The sequence below is a fragment of the Mobula hypostoma genome, unplaced genomic scaffold (assembly GCF_963921235.1).
Source record: "Mobula hypostoma unplaced genomic scaffold, sMobHyp1.1 scaffold_75, whole genome shotgun sequence".
NCBI classification, from domain to species: Eukaryota; Metazoa; Chordata; class Chondrichthyes; order Myliobatiformes; family Myliobatidae; genus Mobula; species Mobula hypostoma.
This window is the reverse complement of record NW_026948208.1, coordinates 279,416-303,304: the sequence shown is the minus strand read 5'-3', so window position 1 is coordinate 303,304 and position 23,889 is coordinate 279,416. Positions and strand designations below refer to the sequence as shown.

At 45.6% G+C, this 23,889-nt stretch overlaps 1 protein-coding gene and 1 long non-coding RNA gene across 6 annotated transcripts in view; both read left to right on the top strand.

The window, feature by feature from the left end:
* LOC134341831 (NACHT, LRR and PYD domains-containing protein 3-like) overlaps positions 1–23,889 on the top strand; it is a 31,683-nt gene that overhangs the window by 6,735 nt on the left and 1,059 nt on the right. Inside the window, exons 2-13 of one of the 5 annotated variants that reach the window (XR_010016875.1) lie at positions 3,237–3,403; positions 6,019–6,112; positions 8,595–8,876; positions 10,205–10,371; positions 12,257–12,428; positions 12,531–12,596; positions 16,668–18,393; positions 21,053–21,139; positions 21,306–21,476; positions 21,628–21,798; positions 21,956–22,123; positions 22,263–22,788. Coding sequence is in view for 4 of the 5 variants with exons in the window: in XM_063039764.1 (XP_062895834.1) it covers positions 6,103–6,112; positions 8,595–8,876; positions 10,205–10,371; positions 12,257–12,428; positions 12,531–12,596; positions 16,668–18,393; positions 21,053–21,139; positions 21,306–21,476; positions 21,628–21,798; positions 21,956–22,123; positions 22,263–22,350 (3,108 nt within the window). In the remaining variant the exon portion in view is untranslated. Of the gene's footprint in view, positions 1–3,236; positions 3,404–6,018; positions 6,113–8,594; positions 8,877–10,204; positions 10,434–12,256; positions 12,429–12,530; positions 12,597–16,667; positions 18,394–21,052; positions 21,140–21,305; positions 21,477–21,627; positions 21,799–21,955; positions 22,124–22,262; positions 23,086–23,889 lie in introns of those variants that run through there. The other 4 variants (XM_063039764.1, XM_063039765.1, XM_063039766.1 and 1 more) reach the window with 4 other exon arrangements.
* LOC134341841 (uncharacterized) overlaps positions 2,655–23,889 on the top strand; it is a 221,136-nt gene continuing 199,901 nt past the window's right edge. Inside the window, exon 1 of the long non-coding RNA XR_010016876.1 lies at positions 2,655–2,782. This is a non-coding gene — a long non-coding RNA (uncharacterized LOC134341841). The remainder of the gene's footprint in view (positions 2,783–23,889) is intronic.

Below are 23,889 nucleotides of genomic sequence, written 5' to 3'. Positions count from 1 at the left end.
TTGATAAAGAGCAGCCCACGGGAACGGTAAAAAAAAAAGTCAAAGCCCCGATAGACTCATCATCTCAGGCAGGCGGCAGAAGGGAGGAACTCTCCCCGCCATGAACATCCAAGTGCCGCTAACTTGCCGATGCAGCACCATTGGAAGCACCCGACCACAGCAGAATCTGAGTCCGTCCGAAAACTTCGAACCTCCGACCAGCCCCTCCAACACAGCCTTTCCGAGCACCATCCTCTGCCAAGCCCTTCGACCCCGCCCCGGCCGCCGAGCAATAATCAAAGCTGAGGACTCAGGGCCTTCTCTTCCAGAAATTCTGGGCCACACAGTAGCAGCAGCAGCGAAGCAGGTATTTCAGAAGTTTCTCCAGATGTTCCTCAGTCCTCTCACGTCCGTCTCGATCAAATCAGAATTGTGCAGGGCACCATACTTGACAAAGAACAGACATCACCACCGGAGTGGCCGCTGCCAGCCGCTTCTATAGTTGTACCGTGGACAGTATTCTGAACAGACTGCATCACTGGAGGGGCTACTGCACAGGACCAAAAGAAGCTGCAGTATGTTGTAAATCTAGTCGGCTGCATCTTGGGCACTAGCCTACAAAGTATCAAGGACATCTTTAGGGAGCTGTGTCTCAGAAAGGCGGCGTCCATTATTGAAGACCTCAAGCACCCAGGGCATGCCCTATTTTCACTGTTACCGTCAGGTAGGAGGTACAGAAGCCTGAAGGCAAACACTCAGCGATTCAGGAGCAGCTTCTACCCCTCTGCCATCCAATTCCTAAATGGCCTTTGAAGCTTTGGACACTATCTCACATTTTTTTTAATATATAGTATTTCTGTCTTTGCACATCCTTAAATAATTTATTCAATATACGTAATTGATGTATTTGTTTATTTATTATGTTTTATTTTATTTATTATTTTTTTCTCTCACTGCGAGATTATGTATTGCATTGAGCTGCTGCTGCTAAGTTAATAAATTTCACGTCAAATGCCGGTGATGATAAACCGGATTCTGATTTTGTCTGCTCTATCTGTGCCCTTCATGATCTTATAAACCTCTATCACATCTCCCCTCAGTCCCCGCTGCTCCGAGGAAAACAACCCGAGAATGTCCCCCAAAAACTGAATAATGCTTGAATCTATTCCGACGGAAGATTAGGAAACCGAATCGTTAACTTTGTCCCTTTTCCCACAGCCCTGCCTGCTGAGTGTTTCTAGTGATTCCAGTTTCTCTTTAATACATTCACCCTGGAACACTTTAAATCTCCTGAAAATGGTCCAGTGCAGCAGCGCTCGTTTTGTGAGAGTTGGTCAAAGAGTAAAGAAACCAGAGCTTTTCCCAGTCAGTTACAGTGGTACCAATTGTCCTGCTAATCCTGGAATGTGTTCAGTACAGTTATTGATAACAAGGTTCACAAGAATAAGGTGAGGAAACATAAGCTTTATGCATGAGGAGCATTCGATGGCCCTGGGCCTGTGTTCAGTGGAGGTCAGAGGGATGGTGGTTGGGGGTTATGGGGGGGGGGAGGAGTTAGGGCGGAGGTGATCATTTACAACAAGTCTGGATGCAGTGGGAATGGAGAGGGTGTCTTGATTAGTCGGAGAATCTGGGATCTGAGAGTGCAGCCTCAGAATAAAGAAACTTCACTTTAAAACTGAGATGAGAGAAATTACTGTAATCAAAGGTTGGGTGATATGCGGAATATTTTACCACGGAGGGTGGTGGAGGCTATCGTTGGGTATATTCATGTTCTGGTTTGCTAAATATGTTGAGAGTTATAGCAGAGAATCAAGAATACGGTGTTGGGAAAAAAAAAATCCTCCATGATCGATTGTGGAGCAGACGAGAATGACCCAATCATCTAATCCTACTCCTATGTATTATTACTTGCATCTTATACCATGGCTGAGTGATGACTTCTTTGTATCCCATCACAAAAAAGAGAAAATCTTCAGATGCTGGAAATCCAAGCAACACACACAAAATGCTGGAGGAACTCAGCAGGCCAGGCAGCATCTATGGAAAAGAGTACTAATGCTGAGTTCCTCCAGCAATTTGTGTGTGTTGCTTGGATTTCCAGCATCTGCAGATTGTCTCTTGTTTGTGACTGGAGGCAGAACAAAGGTGATTTTCTCAACAGCTGATGTAAAAGATTTTGTTCCCTTTCTCCGAGTTCCCGATCCTTGCATTTAGACAGCTGGAGCTCAGCTCTGTCTGAGAGATCCATCGGTTCCCATTCCCTCATCAGCCGGAAGCTCCCCGGGGCCCGTGTACGGATGGTGGGGCTGAGAGAGAGGGAAGAGAGCAGGACTGTCCCGGGATTGCGGGTCACGGAGTCCGGAGCTCACAGCAACTACCCGAAGTCGGTGTTGAAAACGCCCGCCCGGTGAGACCCCCAACCCGGAGATCCCTTCTTACCTCAACCGATCATCCGGGGCCTTTTGTGCACCGCGCGCTGGTGAGCTCGAGCTTGGTCGGTTTAACGGCTGGGCTACTAATCACGTGACCAGCCCTTCCCCACCGCCGTCAACAGAGGAATCACGCGCTGCGCTATTCCCATTGGTGCGAAGTGTTGTCAATCACTGCTTCCAGCCAATAACGAAGGCAGACCAGCCGAGAGGGCGTTACCCCGCTGACACGGTCTCCCGAACTTTCCGTCACGGCGGGACAACCGTCAAAGTAAATGTCCGCTTTCTGATTTATTTCCATTTCCCTCCGAGGGAAGTTGGGGCGTTTGTGAAGCGTCTCCTGCGGCCGGAGTCTGATGTGTCGCTGAGAGGTAGGAGGAGACCGCTCGGCCCGTCGGTTTGATGCCGGTTCCCCGGGGAGGGAGAGGGGGATTTTATTGAAAGGATGAAGACGGTGAGAGAGGGGGCGGACAGGATGTTTGTCCCGGTGGGGACAGGAGGGGCTCATCTGTGGAAATGTCTGAGCCCACGGTGGTGGCGATTCACCACATTGGGGGGCAAACACCGGCAGACTGTTGCCCTGCAAGTGGGGCCAATGGTCCGGGCAAAGTCGACGTGCAGATGCTGCCTGGCCTGATGAGTTCCTCCAGCATTTTGTGTCTGTTCTTTTGTATCCCATGTCAGGTTTTTTTTTAAGTGTGAGGGACAGTTATAAATTTCTTCACTCGGATAATTATATATGCGTTCAAGATTTAAATTTCAATGAGTTTAATGCTTTGTTATCCTTTGTATTGTTAACATACTTCATTATCTCTCTGGTTAAAGTTAGACCTAGGCTGAAAGATTTATTGGAAGGAAAGCCACGACTGGGAGAAAACCACAATTGAAGATGAGGTAACAGCACCAATGAACCGGGCCGAGGACTGAGAGCACCAACTGGAGAGAACCCATCTGACTCGGAGTTTCCATTGATTCAGTGAGGAGAAAGCTTGGTGAGTCTTATTTACTCAAACAGTGGTTCTCTAGAGATTGCATTTCTGTACCAAGGAAAGTAGGGAATAGCTGGAGTGAGACCGAAGAAGCCTAGAAGTACTTGAGATGAACGAGTGTCCCTGCAGCCTGGTCTGCTGGAGCTGCTGGAGTCGGTTTAAACACAGTCGCTGTGGGATGGGAACCAAAATGTTAGGTCAGATGATGGAGCGGCTGATCCAAGGAGAGATGCAATGTTCAGATTGACTGTGGAAGGATCGGATTTGTACAGGGCATCATTTGGTCATTTGGATGGTTTGCAGTGTGTTTACTTCAATACAATTAACATTAAGAATGAGAGTAACTTAGAACATAGTTCAGTACATGGATGGTACATGTTATCGCAATTAGACAGACTTGACCGTTACAAGGGCAGGATTGGCTGTTTAGTGCTCCAGGGTTTAGATGTTTCAGAATGCATATGGAGGGAGATGAAAGGGGGACGAAGTCATTGCTAATCAGGGATGGTAGCACAGCTACAGAAACGGAGGACATCATGTAGGGACTATCGACAGACTCTGTGTAGGTGAAAGTCAGAAAATGTACGAGCAGTATCATTCTGGAAGTATTCTATAGGCCTCCCCAAGGACACTGGAATAATAAGGAGCAGATAACTTGACAGATTTTGAAAACTAGCAAATGCAACAGAGTTGTTATCATTGTTGACCTCAACTTTCTTGATGTTTATTCCCACCTCCTAATTCCAAAAGGGGTCCATGGGGCAAATGTGTTGTGAATGATTCCTGACATAGTCTGTTAATGAGCCAACTTGAGGAAAAGCCATGCTGTACCTAGTATTAGGCAGATGTCACAATGGGTGACCTTTTTGAAATAGTGACCACAGCACTCCAACTTTTATCATGAACTTGGTCAAATACAGTAGGAGGCGATACGAAACAGTATTGAATTAGTGGACGGATAATTACAATGGTATTCGTAGCATCATGGAAACGTAAATTGGGAAACCATTTTCTGAGGGAAATGCACAATGGAACTCTGGAAATTATTTCAGAAACATTTACATGGGGTTCTGGATAGGTCTGTCCACAAGCAGGGAAATAATGTTTATAGAAATGAACCATGGTTCACAAGGGATAACGGACATTCAGGTAAGAGGAAAAATGAAGCATTGTTCAGGTTTAGGAAACAACATTTAAGCAAGGCGCTAAAGAATTATAAGGGAGCCAGGAAGGAGGTAAGAAGGGATTTAGAGGTCGAAGGGGGCTTGAAAAGTCCTTGGCAAGCAGGATCAAGGAAAGCCCCCATGTGTTCTACACGTGGGTGAAGAAGAGGAGCATAAATAGATTGAGGGTAGGACTACTCAGGAGCGAAGATGGATACATGCCTGGAGAATGGGATAATAGGTGAGGTGCTTAATGAATGCTTTGCTTCAGAGTTACCAAGGAGATGGACAGTTATTGTGACGTTAGCATAGGAGCACGGCAATGTTAAAAAAAGAGGTGCTGTTGAAACTTCCAATATACACCACGTTACTACAGGAAGTGAGAGAAGAGTTCACAGAAACATTGACAATAATCTCTGTGCTCTCTCTGGTCAAAGGAGTAGTAACACAGTATTGGAGTATTGCAAATGTTTGTTCCCTAATTCAATAAATATAATATCTATAATCCTGGGGATTACAGACCACTGACTGTTACATTGGTGATCAGCAAACTCTTGGAACAGATAGCTGGGGACAGGATTTTTGAGCATTTGGTGAAACATCGTCTTACTTCGGGTCGCCACTGTGGCTTTTTGATGGTGAGTGGAGAAAAGTGTAGGGGAGGTGCCAGAGATAAGTTTCCACAATATGCACCGACATTTCAAACGGCAGAGTCTGATCAGGAGTCACCTTGGGATTGTGCGTGGAAAGTTGTATTCGACAATACTTCTTAAGATTTTGAAGATGAGTATCAATGAGAGTAGGGAAGTGGATGTTGTACAATGGGCCTCCGCAAAACCTTTGACAAGACGCCACACGGCGGGTTCGGCTGGCAGACAAGGTCCCATGCAGTCCACGGATAGAGAGTTAGATGGATTCAGTATTATCTTGAAGGTAGCAAGCAAAGAGTGGTGTTTCACAGTTTCCTCTCAGGATTGAGGTGGGTAACGAGTGGTCCGCCGCAAGGAGTGGTAAATACATTCCAAAAGCGACTCGAGCGGCAACGGTTACATGCAGAGGTTGGTGATCATGTGGAAGGACCTGCCAGAGGAAGTGGATGAGGCAGCACAATTGTATAATTCCAGAAGCAGTTGGGATGTATAGATGGAGTCAAGAGGCCAAAATGGAAATGGGTCCAACACAGGAAGTTGGGACTATCTCGGTGAGCACTGTGGTCGGCAGAGTCTCTTTGGGCTGAATGGTCTGTATTTGTGATCTGCTGCTCTGTGACTCCTTCCGTAGATGCGCCAGATATCACTGGACAGACATACAGACATGGTATGGAAGTTGATGGAAACGAGGAATGGTTGGCCCTAAGCCAACTGCTGCTCTGAAACAGGGGATGGAGATAGTGTCATATTTGCAAAGTAATCGTAATCTCATTGACTCACTGTCTGCTTGTTCTGTGTAATTCAGGGCATCACCAGCAGGTGGGGCTGTCCTGCACCGGGACCAAAGTGTACACAAGACGACGACAATCAACAATCAGTCAGAATCAGAATGGCTACAGGTATGTTCACTGGGATCTTTATAATTAAACTTCTGCCCTGTTGGTGCACAGTAGTTCAGACGAAGAAACTTACATAGATGCTAATGGGCACAGAAAAATTACATCAAACAGGGTCACTGAATTCCGTGATAAAGAAACCTTGAGTAATGGATCACTCCAACAGTTCAAGTGCAGCGACGTGACACCGGTAATCGTCGAATCACTCCGCTCACCGTGCAAAGATTCACCTGAGTGAAAGGAGCAGGAGATCTGTAGCCGAGCTGAGAACATTGCCATCGTTGGGGATAGCTGAGGATCAGGAGACATGATTGTAAGGAAATGCTTCAGTGTTTTAATACCCCAATGAATGTGGACAAATGGTGAAGGTGCTTTTCTCAAAGTACGTTGAAGGAACTTCAACGCTGATCTGGCGCTGGAAATATAAAGGAGCAGAAAACAAACATGGAATCAAAGACGGCTATCGGGACAATGTAATGGCATTGGTGAGTAGGATTAAAGTGAACCCCGTGGAGTTTCAAGAGGGGAACTAGAGCGGGCAACACGCAAAATGATGGAGGAACTCAGTAGGTCAGGCAGCATCTATGGAGGAAAATGATTTTCTCTGAATCAGAAAACGTTCTCAGCAGATTCAATCTTTTGTAATTGAAATTTTCAGTCTGCTATCTCTCCAGTACTAATACATCCTTCCTGTAGTATTGTTACCAGGACCGCACACGTTATTGCAACTGGTCCAACCAACAGGTTATAAACCTGTCAGAAGGTCTCTCTGCGCCTGTATTCTGTGCTGCAGCTAATGACGGCAAATATGCTAACTGTCGACTCCACACATTGTCTACCTGTAATCTCAGGAGTATTGAAAGATCAAAGTTCACTGAATTTATCGGCAAAGTACATGTATGTCACCGTATTCATGTCCTTGCGGGCAAGCCAGACAATTGGATATGGAACGGGCGAGGTGGAAGGAATCAGACGGTTAATAATAGAGTGCTATTCAGTTTGGAGGCTTGTGTCCAGTGGTGTGGATTGGTGCCGTGTCCACTTTTTCCTCTTTATATTAAAGGTTTGGCAGATAATATTAATGTCGTTCATTAGTTTGCAGATGGCAGCAAAATTGTTGGGAATTGGGGTTATGTAAATTTACAAGGGGACTGAGACGAACATGGAAAGTGCTCCAAGGAATGGTTTCACTTTGTAAAGTTACCCCAGGACAGAAGTTGCATGGTAAATTGTAGGGACCTAAAAAGTACTGTGGGGGTGGGGGGGGGGGTGACCAAGGGTACAGATGCACGATTACCTGGAGATGTTCATACACGTAGGTAGGCACAGGATGGATGTCATTGTGATGGACAGATTCCTCACGGGACTGGGAAGTGCGAGTGTCAAGGCAATGGTCAGTCTGTCATCTAGGGTACAGCACACTGTATGTCAAAGCGTACGGAGAGGATGTTGTCCAGGGGATCCAACTGTTTGTCATCTGTGTGATCTGTGTGTGACCCTGGGGACAGACAGTGTGTGACTCAAGGGAATGATCAGTCTGTGACTCGGGGGACTGGACAGTGTGAGATTAGAGGTAATGGTCACTTTGTCACCCAGGGGGCCGGACACTTTGACACAGCGGACGGAGAGTATGTGATCCAGGGGACTGGGCAGTGGGTAATCAGGAGGCTGATCTGTGTGTGACACAGGTGACTGGACAGTTTGTGAGCCGGGGAGGGGAGAGTTTTGCTTGTAGAAAATCATCCCAGTGATGTTTCCCAGTATCACCTGACACCGTTCCATTAAGATCCCCTGGACACCAGTGTGTTCAGTTACTACGCAGCCAGTGACCAGTATCACTGTGTCTATCCTGTTCTTTTTTCTGGGAGTGGATGTGTCTGGTCACCGGCTTTCGGGATGGTCACCTGGCAGGATGAACGGTTCACATTCAAATGTACAGTCCCACTCCCAATCGGCTCAGCCATAGTCTTGGCTCCATCGTTTGATGGCTCTGGGTCTGTACTCGCTCAAATTTTGAAAGTTGGGGGGTTCTTATTGAACCCTTTTGAATGTTGAAAGGCCTAGAGAGAATAGACGTGGAAAGGATGCTTCCCATGGTGGGGAAGTGTGGGATAAGAGGACAAAGCTTCAGAATAGAGGGGCATCTTTTTAAAATAGAGACGTGGAGAAATTTCTTTTGCCGGGGTGTGGTGAACTTGTAGAATTTGTTAGCACAGGCAACTGTGGAGGCCGGGTCATTGGGTGTATTTAAGGCAGAGACCCGAGGGTTCTTGATTGGACACGGCATCAAAGGTAACGGGAAGAAAACCGGGAAATGGGGTTGATGAGGGGGAAAAGACCAGCCATGATTGAATGGTGGAGCAGAATCGATGTCCTAATCCTGTTCCTATGTCTCATGTTCTTATTGTCGTCATCCATTGTGAATTCTTGCTCTGCTCGGTTCTAGATCACTCTAGTATAAACTGCAATTCATCATTTATTTTAGGTGGGTTTTGGTTATGGAAAGTATTCGGGAGGTTTTCACGAGGCCGCTCATCGAGGGGAGATGATCGGGACACGGGAAACAAGGTACCAGAGCAGGGTCAGATTGAGAGCAATGTCCCAATGGAATGCGGTCCGGCCGCAGCGGAAGTGGAGCAAATTCAGCCCAGAGACAGTGACGACAGAGACACTGATCAGGACCCTGGAACCGGTACAAGTGAGGCGACTGTCTGTCAGCTCGGAAGTTCATTAAATACGGATTTGTCAAGTCCCCAGCAAGGAACGGGTGAGTGAAATATGAGGGTTATGTGTTCGCAAAATGCGAGAGGGAGGAGGGAAAATGTGAGGGGTGTTCAGAGGAGAGGGAAAATGTGTGGGTGTGGTACATGTGGCCACACCTGTTAGTCATTTCAGCCCTGGGTAAAAGCCTCTGGCTCTCCACATTATCATTGCCTCTCAACATCATATACACCTCTATCAAGTCACCTCTCAACCTCGGTGGCTCCAAGCAGAAATGGCCAAGCTCAGTCAACCCATTCTCATAAGGCGCGTTCTCCAATCCAGGCAACATCTTGTAAACAACACACGTAAAAGTTGCTGGTGAACGCAGCAGGCCAGACAGCATCTCTAGGAAGAGGTACCGTTGACGTTTCGGGCCAAGACCCTTCGTTAGGACTAACTGAAGGAAGAGCTAGTAAGAGATTTGAAATGTGAGGGGGAGAAGGAGATCCAAAATGATAGGAGAAGACAGGAGGAGGAGGGATGGAGCCAAGAGCTGGACAGGTGATTGGCAAAAGGGATATGAGAGGATCATGGGACAGGAGGCCCAGGGAGAAGGAGAAGTGGTGGGGGGGGGACACCAGAAGATGGGCAAGGCGTATAGTCAGAGGGACAAAGGGAGAAAAAGGAGACAGAGAGAAAGAATATGTGTATATAAATAAATAGCGGATAGGGTGCGAGGGGGAGGTGGGACATTAGCGGAAGTTAGAGAAGTCAATGTTCATGCCATCAGGTTGGCGGCTACCCAGACGGAATATAAGGCGTTGTTCCTCCAACGTGAATGTGGCTTCTTGTGTTGGCGGTACATACAGCATTGTGCAAATTTGTTAAGGACATATATATAGCTCGGGTGCTAAAGATGTTTGTACAATATTGTAGCAATTTTATGCATAGGAGCGTTCTGCCGCCAAAAAAAAAGGAATAAAAAATGTGTGACCTGTATGAGTGATAATAAACTTGATTCTAATTCGGGTTTCTAGAGTGGACTTAATGTGCAAAGTGACAGTGAGAGGGGACCCATGGTTTGAAAAAGGTAAAGGAGAGAGATCAGAGAGAGATTCTGTAATGGTCAGTAAGCCAATTGTGTGGAACAAAATGGCCGTCTCAGGTATCTCAGTGGGGGACGTGTCTGCACCCGTGCTACACTCCACCCCTGTCAATCCTTCTCTACCACATGTCCCACACCCCTCCCATTTTCTGTGCCACGTATCCCACTCCACTCCTGCAGCGCTCCACATACACTATTTCCAACATCGTTCGCTCCCCTCTGGATCTACCAACGCGCTTTCCACTCCACGTCGCACAGTACTGTATTTTCCACATTTCTATCCCCAGATCCCAAACATACAATCTCAGATGTCCTGGCACAGTTCGACGATTATCAACTGCTCTATCTGACAAATTTCTACAGGAAGGGACTGAAACCTGCAATGGAAGAAGGAATAGAAGGACTCAGCTTGAAGTTGAGACAGGAGCGACATTTTAGTGAACTTGAACACGAGGTGAGCGAGAAGAACAGTTTGGGTTCCGTTTATTGTTAAACCACTGGACTAAAGCCACTGGGGTGAGCACTGGCAATTGTTCAATCACTGGTTCATTCTCAATTCATCCATCCAAATATGCTGCACTCAACAGTGCCAAAGGAAATGGGTTTTAGTGAATCAGATACAGAAATTATAGTCTGATTGAAGCATCCATCAAGGCCTTTGGTCATATTTGGATTAGATTCATTTCTCCGCAACAACGATGCAAATGCCCATTTTTCTGCTGTCATTTGTAGATAGACACCTTGCTCACCACATCGATATTGTCACATCACTCCCGTACACAGCCAGATGCCTGAAATGTCGTGGCCCTAGAATTCGAATCACACACCAGGAAAAGGTGCCATATGGCTTTAAAACTTTCCTTTCGCGTGCTTATCCAATTGTCTTCAACATTTCATAGCTTCAAACAACATTTATTACCAAAGTCTGTCTACAGCATACAACCTTGAGGTTCCATTTCTTACAAGTATCAAATATATATAATATAACCTATTACTAAAAACTCATACAATATAGACAGTCAAACACTGAGGCTGTGGAAATATAAGACAGAGCAGGTCGTCCACGCACCAAAAGTAAACAATTTACAGTCAGAACCTGAAGCATAGAGATCACCAAAATGGAAAGTGATTACTCGGCCACGGAGCCAAATTCACTGCTGGAGCTGGTCCTCTAGTCGAGACACCAGCGGCAGAGGTGAGTAAACCCCGTGAGCAGCGAACTAGTCATCGGCCCGCCTTTCGTTCCCGTTCCCGTTGGCGACATTTGAACCATTTCAATATGGCCAGCCGGTTGAACATGCTTATTCCTCGCTCTCGGGCCCGTGTCCTGTCTCTTCTTCTGTCCAATAATTTCGCTGCACCAATAGCCAACCATCAATCCATTTTCATCATTCAAGCACAAGGACCCCCACCTCGATACGGTCCAAAGTTCACACCAGCAGTGCCCGTGGCGGACGTGTACAACCGAGACATTAGCTCGCCGAATCGCCACACGTGCCAGATCGTAGAGTCGGTTCAACAATAACAACTCACAACTGAACATTACAGGTTGTTGATTGAAGTAATCGTACTCCAGAAGGACTGTAATTGATAGAGTAGCTAAAGCTTTGTTCGCTGTGTTTCACTAGCTCCGTCTTTCCAGGACACTGCGAATGCAGTTAATGGTATAGAATTTGAGAACTAACTCGATTGATTCACGTTCGATCAAGGCACCTCAGCCCGGGTCAAACGGAAGGATCCTCTAAAACAGTAAATGTACTGAACAGGAATTTGCGAATTGTCCCAGAGACTAGTCGAGACACAATCCAATATAATCAAACATACTGAACTTCCAACTGTGGTATACATCAATAGGGGTCTTCAACGGAAGTACTTGTAGGTAGGGAATTGTCACACTGAGCATGTCCATGTCATTTCCATAATACTGATAGAGACAGACCCAGACCGGAGAGCAGCGCAAAGCTCTTCGTCCATGGGCCAATGGGTTGTGCAGCAGCAGTAGAATTGTAATGAGCTATAATCCACGGGTTAATGCCCCAAGGACTACCTGACATTGTCATCTCCAACACAACCATGTAACAGGGCCAGTGGGGTTATGAACGAATCTGGCAGAGGAGATTACCTCACACCGTGACAATAATACTGGAATACAAATGTCTTCATTTCTTGCTTTGGTTCCAATGTCTGAACCCATAGATTTACAGAAAGGACCCGGAATGGACCGTTGGTTGTTCGTGTGCTTTTAGGCCGTGTAACTAATTGAATGTCCTATCAGTGAGCAGATATTTTCCTCGTCATTCTGTGCCTCGCCGCCCGCTCTTCACTGTTGTTCTTTACAGAAAGTCACTCAGCTCGTGGAGAGGGGAAACCGGACGGAGAGTTGTACACTCCTCCTCAGTCTGGTGATGGAGAAAGGCACCCAGGCCCGGAGGCTATTGTGGGAATCCTTTGTGGAAATGAGGAAGCAGTTACCGAAGTTGGAGAAGATACTGAAGGAAATCCAGGAACTCGGTACAGTGAAATAATACACTCTGCCCTAAATCCGATTGAAACTTTCCAGATGTAACAATGCATGTTTGACAAGGTTTCATGAAAGCTTTTCGATGTCAACAGGTCTTGATCCATTTGAAATCACGAATATCACCGGAGGCTTTTCTGAGTTATCCTCGCAACTGAAGGGTGAGTGATGAAATGAACGTTTCAAACTGATTACTTGACAGAAATGATGTTGGACCGCGATCGTTCACAGATTGGAGAAACTGGGTGTCCAGGTGTAAGTGTCTGTGAAAAGGAACGGTCTTGTCTGGAAATAACTTTCTGCTGATGGGCATTCAGAGTTTTCGCTACACTTCAGACCATTTCCAACGACTTTCTGCAAATAATTCAGTTCACTATTTCGACTATTCAGCGGTAAGCATCACTCTGGCATCTACACACAGCAATCGACAGCTGGCAGCTCGTTCTATGCACTGTGATCCTCTGAGCGAAGAAGTTTTCCCAAACACTCCCTTTAAAAGTTCACCATAGCCGCTGGTTGTAGTCACACCCATCTCAGTGGGAAAAGCCTGCTTGCATTTTCCCTATTCATACTGCTCATAATTTTGTATACCTCTATCAAATCTCCCCTCAGGCTTCTAGGCTCCAAGGAATAAAATCCGAAGCTAATCAACCTTTCGTTATAACTCAGGTCCTCCAGACCCGGCAACAGCCTTATGAATTTTTTCTGTATTCTTTCAACCTCAGTTAGATCTGCTCTGTAGGCAGGTGACTAAAGATGCACACAATAATGCTAATTGCGCCTCACCAATATCTTACACAACTTCAGCATAGCATCCCATGTCAATACTTTGATTTATGAGGTCCAAAAGTTTTCTTTTTGATCCTATCTACCTGTGACCGCACTTTCAGTAATTATGCACCTGTATTCCGGATTCTTTTGCTTCTTAGGGCTCTGCCGTTCACTGTGTAGGACCCTGGCTGGTCCTACCAACGTGAAACGCATCGAGCATGTCTGCATTAATTTCTATCTGCATTCCCATATATTCCAGATCCCTCTGCTAGTCATGACAGGCTTCCTAGCTGTCTGTCACACCCACAATATTGATTTCATCGCAAATGTGCTGATCCAGCTAGTTACAGTATTATTCAGATCTTTGATATAGGTGACAAACAACAACGGACCCAACACCGGTCCCTGCAGGATCAATTCACAGGCCTCCAGTCAGAGAAGCAACCATCAGCTGCCAATCTCTGGCTGATCCCATAAAATCAACACCTAATCCAATTTATTAACTCATCTTGAACGCTGCGCGACTGAGCCTTCATGACCGATCTCCCATGCGAGATCTGGTCAAATGCCTTGCTAAAGTCTCTGTGGACAGCATCGACTACCTTTCCTTTATCAACTCTCCTGGTTACTGCCTAGGAAATGAAAACCTCCATAAGATTGATCAGACATGTCCTACACACATGAAGCCATGTAGACTATTCTCAGTAAGTCTATGTCCAGATGTATAGGTCAGTCGGTCAGTTGGCCGCATTGGTGTAATTGGGCGGTGTGGACATCTGGGCTGGAAGGGGCTGTCACTGTGCTGTATCTCCAAACCTAATGAAGCAGTTCCTTCAGCCCGAGTCCCACTCAGTACAGTTTGTTCGAATATTAAACCATAATTCATTTAATCCACATTACGACCGTGTAGGTTGTTGTTGCACCGTAAAACTGCCGACAGCCCTGGCTGGATCTTAACACAGGAAAGTACCATGTACTTCCTGGAGTGTCCTGATACAATGAACCTCTCTTGACTTTAATATATTCACAAATCGCTTTCGCGTTTTTCTTAAGCATCATCATGTCATGTCCCAGACTGCTCTCATAATTCCTTTCGTATTCTCCTCTACTCTTTCCAGAATAATCTATTTTTTTTTATTCTCTATATCTGAGAATACCTCTCTTTATTAGTAGATGCTTTGATGTTCAAACTTCCTTACAACTTCCCCTTTTCCAGCCCACGGGGACATATTGGCCCCAATCTCCCGCTATTCACTTCCACATGACCCTGTTTTACTGGATGAACAATTACGTTCAATCGTCTCCACTGTCATATACACTCGAAATCATTCCTCCTTTATGAATCCACCTTTACTCCTTTCCCTGACTGCTGTGAAGCTCAGCTTCATTATTAACCTATCTAAGATGCCTTGGCTACATAAAAAAGCAGGCCAGATCTGCCCTTGTCAGGTATTACTGTCTAAATGACTTTGTCAAAGTAACCTCTCCTGAACGCACTTTAAATTTTACCCCCTCGCCAAGCGATCCCTGTTTATCTTGGGGAAATCAGAATCCCCGGATCCTTCAACACTCTTAACATCTCTGTCTGATTGATCTACTCCACTATCTCCTGCTGGCTCTTCAGTGGCCTGAGTTATAACTGAATCAAAGTGGACGCGCCTATTTCAGAAAAGAAGGAACTAAGTTCGTTTATAAGATAACTTTCACTTCACAGTTAAATAGATGAACAGTCTCCTTAAAAAAAAGTAAATATTTTGATGGCGATGTCCTCTCAGATTTGTTACTCATGTTTATTGTTCATTGCAGATTTGTTTATTGTTCATTACGTTAATGGGCAGGAGCTGGGATTCTAACTTGACGCTGGTGAACATGTTAAACACTAACAAAGCAATTTGCCGAGAAATTACTTTGGTCAGAGTGTGGTAAAAATCTGTGGACTTTGTTGCCACGAGCGGCTGTGGAGGCCGAGTCATTGGGTGCGTTTAAGACAGAGATATAAAAGTTCCTGATTAGCCAGGGCATCAAAGGGGATGGGAACAAGGCAGGGGAGTGGGGATGACTGGAAGATTTGGATCAGCCCACGATTGAATGGTGGAGCAGACTCGATGGGCCGAATGGCCTACTTCTGCTCCTATATCTTATGATCTTATAATCTGATATTGTGCAACCAGATGCAGTTTCAGAGACGGAAATCAGAAGGGGAATAGGAGAGAGCCATGGTCCAAATAAATCAGCCAGCAAGTAAAGAAATCCAAATCAATATAGACCACCTCTCAGACTCCCAGTGCCCATGAAAATACATTCACTTCCTAACGACTCAATTTGTACAACTATTTATCAACCATGCAAGGCAATTGACCACAGTTCTGCTAACTTGATTGATGGGAGAAAATAGATGCTTATGATATTTTCGTTCGTCTCGGTTTTAAATGTCTCCAAATTATTTTGCAAACTGTAAGACTGTTTTTTCCTTCTTTATCAGTTTTTGTTTATTACATTGCAATGCATCCCAATAGCTGACCAGCTTATCGGCCAAAGAGAGAAAGTAAATGCATCTGTCAGCTGAAATTCCTCATCACATACAAGCTCGTTCGATTTCCTCTGCAGTGGATCTTTACCAGTGAACTCGTATCCATAGTTGCCTGGAATATTCCATATGAATTTTCTCTAGAAATTCACCTCACATGTATTTTTCACATTCTGTCCCGATTGGCGTGTGCAATATCCCAGATAACAAATAGTATAATAAAGGAAGTTCTGGGAGAGTCTGAGGAGTGTGAGGAAAAGTACAGTACATTAGAGTTCAGATCCATGGCTGTCAGTGGAATGTGTGGAGAAGCAGCGTGTCTGAACTGATGAAGCCAATGTGGCCTTGCTGGGACAGATTCCAGAGACCGTGACGAGCATAAATAGTCTGTGAGTAAACACTGTTAATTCAAAACATTAGTGAGCGATCTCAGTGCAGGAAGATGAGTGTGCTGTTGCCTGATGGGGGGTTGCTGAGAGTTGAGGAGCGTGTATTTTCATTCAGACAGGTTGAGGATGATGAAGGACGAGGGATGAGAACACCAGAACGTCACAGTGGCTCGTCAGGAAGGTGTTGTCATGAATGAGATTGTGGAGTCATTAGTGATGATACTTAAGGAAGCACTGGGCGTCGGAAAGAAATTCTGTAAAACCCACATGTACAATAACTTGGGCAGGTGGGATATAATAAAAAAAATCCGAAGGAAAGTTAACCTTCACTGTTCGCTGACGATCAGATTGTACAAGTCCGGTATTTTCTCTGTGGTTGATTACCATTGTGTCCGTTGCCCGTGAACCAGGTTTTATAGTCAACACTGTCATCCATAGAAACTTTCAATTCTTGCAATATTAGTACAGAGATCCAGTTGCAGTTTTCAAGTTGTGTGCTTTGACAAATGTATGTGGTAATCATTTTACTTCTTTTCCCACGGAAGATGTTCAACAGAAACACAAGGAGACTCTGCGGGCACAAACTGAAACACTGAGAGTCAACAGGATCCTGATGAGGGAGAAGGTGAAGGTTTCCCAGCTGGTTGATCGATACGCTGAGCTCACGGTCATTTCTACTGTTCGAGATCGGAGACTGGTGGAACATGAGCTGCTGGCAAGAGGCAGAACCCATGAAAAATTGAGAAAGAAACATCTCCATGTAGAGCTGGAAAAAATCCGGACGGATCAGCTGATCCAAAGCAGCTTTTCCCACAGTAATTCCAAAGCAGGGAGTTCAGCTGCAGTGGCCGGAGTCGCGGGGATCGGCAAAACAACAATGGTACAAAAGATTGTTTATGACTGGGCCACGGGGAAAATATACCAACAGTTCCAGTTTGTCTTCAGTTTCAAATTCCGAGAGTTAAACACGATCAATTGTATAATAAACCTCTCGAACCTGGTGCTGTTTTTCTACCCTTACCTGAGGAATGTTCTAGAAACACTGTGGAAGAACCCAGAAAGTTTGCTGTTTATATTCGATGGATTGGATGAATACAAGGACGGAATCGATTTTGCTGACAGTCGGAGAAACACAGAATCTCAGTACGCTTGCACGGATCCTGAATTCCAGTGCAAGGTGTCTGACATTGTGTACAGTTTAATCCAGCACAAGCTTCTCCCAGGGTGTTCAGTGCTGGTGACCACCCGTCCCACTGTGTTACATTTATTGGAAAAGGCAGAGATCAGTGTCTGGGCTGAAATCCTGGGATTTGTTGGTGAGGAACGGAAAGAATATTTCATCAAGTATTTTGAAGATCAGACGGTGGCAGCAGCTGTTTTCAAACACGTGAAGGAGAACGAGATCCTGTACACCATGAGCTACAACCCCTCCTACTGCTGGATCCTCGCTCTGGCACTGGGCCCCTTCTTCACACGAAGAGTCAGGGACCCGCAGCGAATTCCCAAGACCATTACCCAACTATATTCCTACTATATTTGCAACATCCTGAAAAACCACGGCCGTGAGCTTGAGAGACCCCATGATGTGTTACTCAGGGTAGGTCAGATGGCCTTCAGAGGAGTGTCCGAGCAGAAGACTGTATTTACAAGTGAAGATTTGATCCACTACAATCTGCAGCCTTCCCGATTCCTGATGGAGCTTTTGGAGAGAGAGGACACTTCCCGGTGTGTGGTGTACACATTCCCACACCTCACAATCCAAGAGTTTGTAGCTGCAATTGCACAATTCCTGACTCCACATTCCGGGGATATCCTGAAATTCCTCACCGAAGCCCACAACACGACAGATGGGCGATTTGAGGTATTTCTCCGTTTTGTTGCTGGTCTCTCCAACCCAATGACAGCTCGGGGCCTGGAGGAGTTTCTGGGTCCATTTCCCCATGAAACAACCTGCCGGGTGATTGACTGGGTGAAGGAGGAGGTTAAACGCCAGAGTGGAAACACGAGGAGTGAAGCTGGTAAAAGGAGCCTCATGAACACATTGCACTACCTGTTTGAGTCTCAGAATCGTGGATTGGCTCAGGCCACACTGGGATCTGTGGAAACACTTTCATTCATGGGAATGACACTGACCCCGATTGATTGCGCGGTCCTGTCTCATGTCTTCGGGCTGTGTGGTACAATAAAACACCTCGACCTGTGGAACTGCCACATTCAGTGTGAAGGAATCCAGCGGCTGGGACCCGGGCTGCACAAGTGCCAGGAGTTGGGGTAATTCCATTTAACTTCACTCTGAACTGTGAAACCGTTACATTATGTTGTTTCAATGTACAAACCCTATATCCAGAAAAGTTGGGATATTTTCCAAAATGCAATAGAAACAAAAATCTGTGATATGTTAATTCACGTGAACCTTTATTTAACTGACAAAAGTGCAAAGAAAAGATTTTCAGTAGTTTTACTGACCAACTTAATTGTATTTTGCAAAGATACACAAATTTAGAATTTGATGGCTGCAACACACTCAACAAAAGTTGGGACAGAGTTAAAATAAGATTGAAAAGTGCACAGAATATTCAAGTAACACCGGTTTGGAAGACTCCACATTAAGCAGGCTAATTGGTAGAAGGTGAGGTATCATGACTGAGTATAAAAGTAGCGTCCATCAAAGGCTCAGTCTTTGCAAGCAAGGATGGGTCATGGCTCACCCCTTTGTGCCAAACTTCGTGAGAGAATTGTTAAGTCAGTTCAAAGGGAACATTTCTCAACGCAAAATTGCCGAGAATTTAGGTCTTTCAACATCTACAGTACATAATATTGTGAGAAGATTCAGAGAATTCAGAGACATCTCAGTGAGTAAAGGGCAAGGTCAGAAACCACTGTTGAATGTGCGTGATCTTCAAGCCCTCAGGCGGCACTGCCTAAGAAACCGTCATGCTACTGTGACAATTATAGCCACCTGGGCTCGGGAGTACTTTGGAAGACCATTGTCACTCAACACAGTCCGTCGCTGCATCCAGAAATGCAACTTGAAACTGTATTACGCAAGGAGGAGCCATACATCAACTCTATGCAGAAACGCCGGCGAGTTCTCTGGGCCTGAGCTCATCTCAGATGGACCGAAAGACTGTGGAACCGTGTGCTGTGGTCAGATTAGTCCACATTTCAGCTAGTTTTCGGCAAAAACAGGCGTTGAGTTATCTGTGCCAGAGATGAAAACGACCATCCAGATTGTTATCAGCGAAAGGTGCAAAAGCCAGCATCTGTGATGGTATGGGGGTGCATCAGTGCCCACGGCATGGGTGAGTTGCATGTATGTGAAGGTACCATTGACTCTGAGGCGTATATTAGGATTTTAGAGAAACATATGTTGCCATCAAGGCGACGTCTCTTCCCGGGACGTCCATGCTTATTTCAGCAGGAAAATGCCAGACCACATTCTGCACGGGCTACAACAGCGTGGCTTTGTAGACACAGAGTACGTGTGCTTGACTGGCCTGCTGTCAGTCCAGATCTATCTCCTATTGAAAATGTATGGCACATCATGAAGAGGAGAATCAGACAACGGAGACCACGGACTGTTGAGCAGCTGAAGTCTTCTATCAAGCAAGAATGGACAACATTTCCAATTGCAAATCTACTACAATTAGTATCCTCAGTTCCAAAACGATTAAGAAGTGTTATGAAAAGGAAAGGTGATGTAACACAAAGGTAAACATGCCTCTGTCCCAACTTTCGTTGAGTGTGCCACCGCCATCAAATTCTAAATTTGTGTAGGTTTGCAAAATACAATTAAGTTGGTCAGTAAAACTATTGAAAACCTTTTCTTTGTACTTTTGTCAGTTAAATAAAGGTTCGCGTGAATTAACATAACACAGATTTTTGTTTTTATTGCATTTTGGAAAATGCCCCAACTTTTTTGGAAATGGGGTTTGTAAATGGATTTGGGTAAAACTGTAGTATAACAGATTGTGAAGAATTTTGAGAAATTACCAGGGGGTCGGTCAGTAATTTCCTAACGAAAGTAAAGGTCTGAGTTTCCTCCTCAGGAGATTTTGGAGTCATCATCAGATCAGTGAACAACGGCCATTAGTTTAATGGTAGTAAATCACTGGAATGGCCGTTTCTCGCTGCCTGTGACACGTTTATTGACAATGTTCCTTCTCGATGTTACTAATACCCAGTCAGACACTGAATGCGACAGTCCCCATGCGCGCACCTCCTCTCGATCGTGGGATCAGTTCAGACCCATCCCCCTATGTAATCTATTTCTGCATCCTCTCGTCTTGAGGGGTTATCTTTTCCCGTTGGTTTTCTCCTGTGCGATTTCTTCTCCATTCCCCTTCTTCCCTTAGGGATATCTCTTTCCCATCCTCCTTCCTCCTGTGGGATCTCTCTTCCTATCCCTTTTCCTCAGGTGCATCGCTCTACTTCATCCCCCTTCCTCCTGTTGGATCGCACTTCCCCATCCCCTTCCTCCTGTTTGATTTTTTTCCTATCCATCCCCCTTCCTCCTGTGGGATCACTCTACCCAATTCCCCTTCCTTCTGCTGGTTCCGTCTTTCTATCCCTTTTCCTCAGGTGGGGTCGCGTCCACCATCTCCCATCGACACGGTCCCATTCTCAAATCTTCCTCACTGTGGGACTTTCTCCCACCCTTCAACCCTGCCCTTATGACTCTCTCACATCAAGAACATTTTGCTCACAGTCGGCGAATGAGTCAGAATGTGTGGAGTTATCAAGGTCATACCAACAGGCTAAATTCCTGACATTCGGTGAATACCCTGGAGCTGGACATTGACAGTGATGGGAACTCCGATCAGTGATTTACTGAAGGATTTAATGTTTCCTGAAATATCCCAGTGAGGGAAATTCCCTCAGACCCACGGTTTGAATCACGTTGTTCATCATTTTTTCTGTTTGTGCTTAGACTCGGGGAGAATAAACTAGGAGATTCAGGAGTGAAACTGGTGTCGGCGGCTCTGAGGAACCCAGAGTGTAAAATACAGAAACTGTGGTAAGTTCCAGACTGTGGGAGATTGTGTTTACAGTCACTGGGTGTCTGCCGCGGAACATTAATGCATTAATGTGATCAGTAATTGTGTTACTGATAAACACTGTTCATTTCTACCGTCTCCTGTCTCTCCGTGTCCTTCACACTCACTCTCATCTCTCATCTCCAGGCTGGAGAATGTCGGTCTCACAGATTCTGGTGCCGAGGATCTCGTCTCCGCTCTCAGTACAAACCGATCACTGACGGAGCTGGATGTGAACGGAAATAAACTGCGAAATTCAGTAGCGAAACTGGTGTCTGCGGCTCTGAGGAACCCGGAGTGTAAAATACAGAAACTGGTGTAAGTACCAGACTGTGAAAGATTGCGTTCACAGTCACTGGGTTTCTGACACTGAATATTCATACGATCAGTAATTCTGTTACTGATAGACACCGGAGATTTGTACCGTCTCCTGTCTACCTGTGCTTTACCCTCTTTCTTATATTTGCAGGCTTATTGACGTCGGTCTCGCAGATTCTGGTGCCGAGCATCTCGTCTCTGCTCTCAGTACAAACCGATCACTGATGGCGTTGGACCTGAATAAAAATAAACTGGGAGATTCAGGAGTGAAACTGGTGTCTACGGCTCTGAGGAACCCAAAGTGTAAAATACAGAAACTGGGGTAAGCACCAGACTGTGGGAGATTGTGTTTACAGTCACTGGGTGTCTGACACAGATCATTAATGTGATCAGTAATTTTGTGTTACTGATAAACTCTGGGGATTTGTACTGTCTCCTGTCTCTCTGTATCATTCACCCTCACTCTCTCTCATCTCCAGGTTGAACTGTGTTGGTCTCACAGATTCTGGTACCGACGATCTCCTCTCCGCTCTCGTTGCAAACCAGACACTGACGGGGCTGGATTTGGGATTGAACTCGCTCACAGACCGATCAATCCCCGCTCTCCGCCGCCTCTTACTGACTCGTACGAGTCTGGAGTGGATCTGGTGAGAGTCTGTGATAATGTTCAATGCGATAAAACATCAACAGATCCGCGGGAAACATTATTGAAACATTAACCCCAGTCTCCTGTTACTGACACTGTTGTGTAATCTGTTTATTTCCTCTTCATTCCATCTGTTTCAGGCTGGTGAGAAATCAGTTCAGTGAGACCGGGAGGAAGAAACTGAGCTCTCTGCAGGAATCTAGACCTGGACTGAGAGTGATCCTGTGAACATCTGAATTTGTGAACATCCCCGCCCAGGGGATGGGGACATTTGGCCAATTCGCTGCCCTTCCGTTTAATCGCCATGCTCCGGGGTTGATAGCCAACCATTCCAACGGACTCCAGCTCCACTCCTTATCACAGTCATGAAATTCCAACGGAACTGCTTCCACCGGATTCCTGGGTCCGGATTTCTTCCCAAAGAAGACCCTGGGAAATTAGGCAGTCAGGAGGCGTCCGGGGGCGAAGCTCAGTAAAGGACATCAGTCCCTAGATTGATTATCTGGCGAGAAGGTCACTCTGCTGAGGATGATACACTCAGCAGTGCAGTCAGTATAATGATATTAAATTGACAAATACCTCAGCAGTGACCCTGGATCTGCAGCAATCTCGGACACGGGCCTGAAGTGTGATTTTATCATCATTGGTTCCCGATGCAGAGTGACGGTGAGAAACGGGACTGATTATTCAACCGGTCACTCGATGTCGCCGGTCAGTTAATTGTGTGTGACTGTGAGTGAGTCGGGAACAGCTTATTTATTCCCGCATGTTAGAAGTTTACACTGTTTAATTTACTTCTGTCATTAGAATCAGTATCAACTTTAATAGAATATGTCTTGGAATTAGTTAACATTGTGGTAGGTCTAAAATGCAATACATGACAACAAATAAAAATATATACAGTATGTACATATACGTATATTGAATAGTTAAATTAAATAAGTTCTGCAAAAATAGAAATTAAAAAAGTAGTGAGGTAGATTTCATGGGTTTCAGTTCATTCAGAAATCCTATGACAGAGGGGACGAAGCTGTTCCTGAATCGCTGAGTGTGTGCCTTCAGGTTTCTGTACCTTCTTCCCGACTGTAACAATGAGAAGAGGGCATGTCCTAGGTGGTGGGGGTCCTGCATCATGAACGCCGCCTTCCGAAGGCACCGCTCCTTGAAGATGTCCTGGATACTGCGGAGGCTGGTATCGAAGATGGAGCTGCCTAATTTAACAGCTGTCTGCAGCTTGCTTTGATAATATGCAGTATAATCCCGTGACTCCATACCAGATCCTGATGCATCCAGTCAGAATGCTCGCCACGGTACATCTGTAGCAGTTTTCATGTGTTTTAGGCGACATGCCAAATGTCCTCAAACTCCCAATGAAACATAGCCGCTGCCTTTCTTTCTTTATAGCTGCATCGGTATGTTGCGACCACATTAGGTCCTCAGAGAAATTAACACTCAGGAGCTTGAAATGGCTCTCCTCTGCACCTCTGATCCCTCAGTGTGGACTGGTACGTCCCACACTTTCTGAAGTGCACAGTCACTTCTTTGGTCTGACTGACGTTCAGTGCAATGTTGTTGTTGTGACACCACTCAACGGGCTGGCATATCGCGCTCCTGCACGCACTTTGCTCACCGTCTGGGCGTCTGCTAATAATGGTCAGATCATCCACAACTTTACAGATGGTATTTCAGCTCAGTCTAAAGAACGTAGAGAGAGTAGAGCAGTGGGCTAAGCACGCAATCTTGAGTTGCACCAGTGCTGGTTGTGAG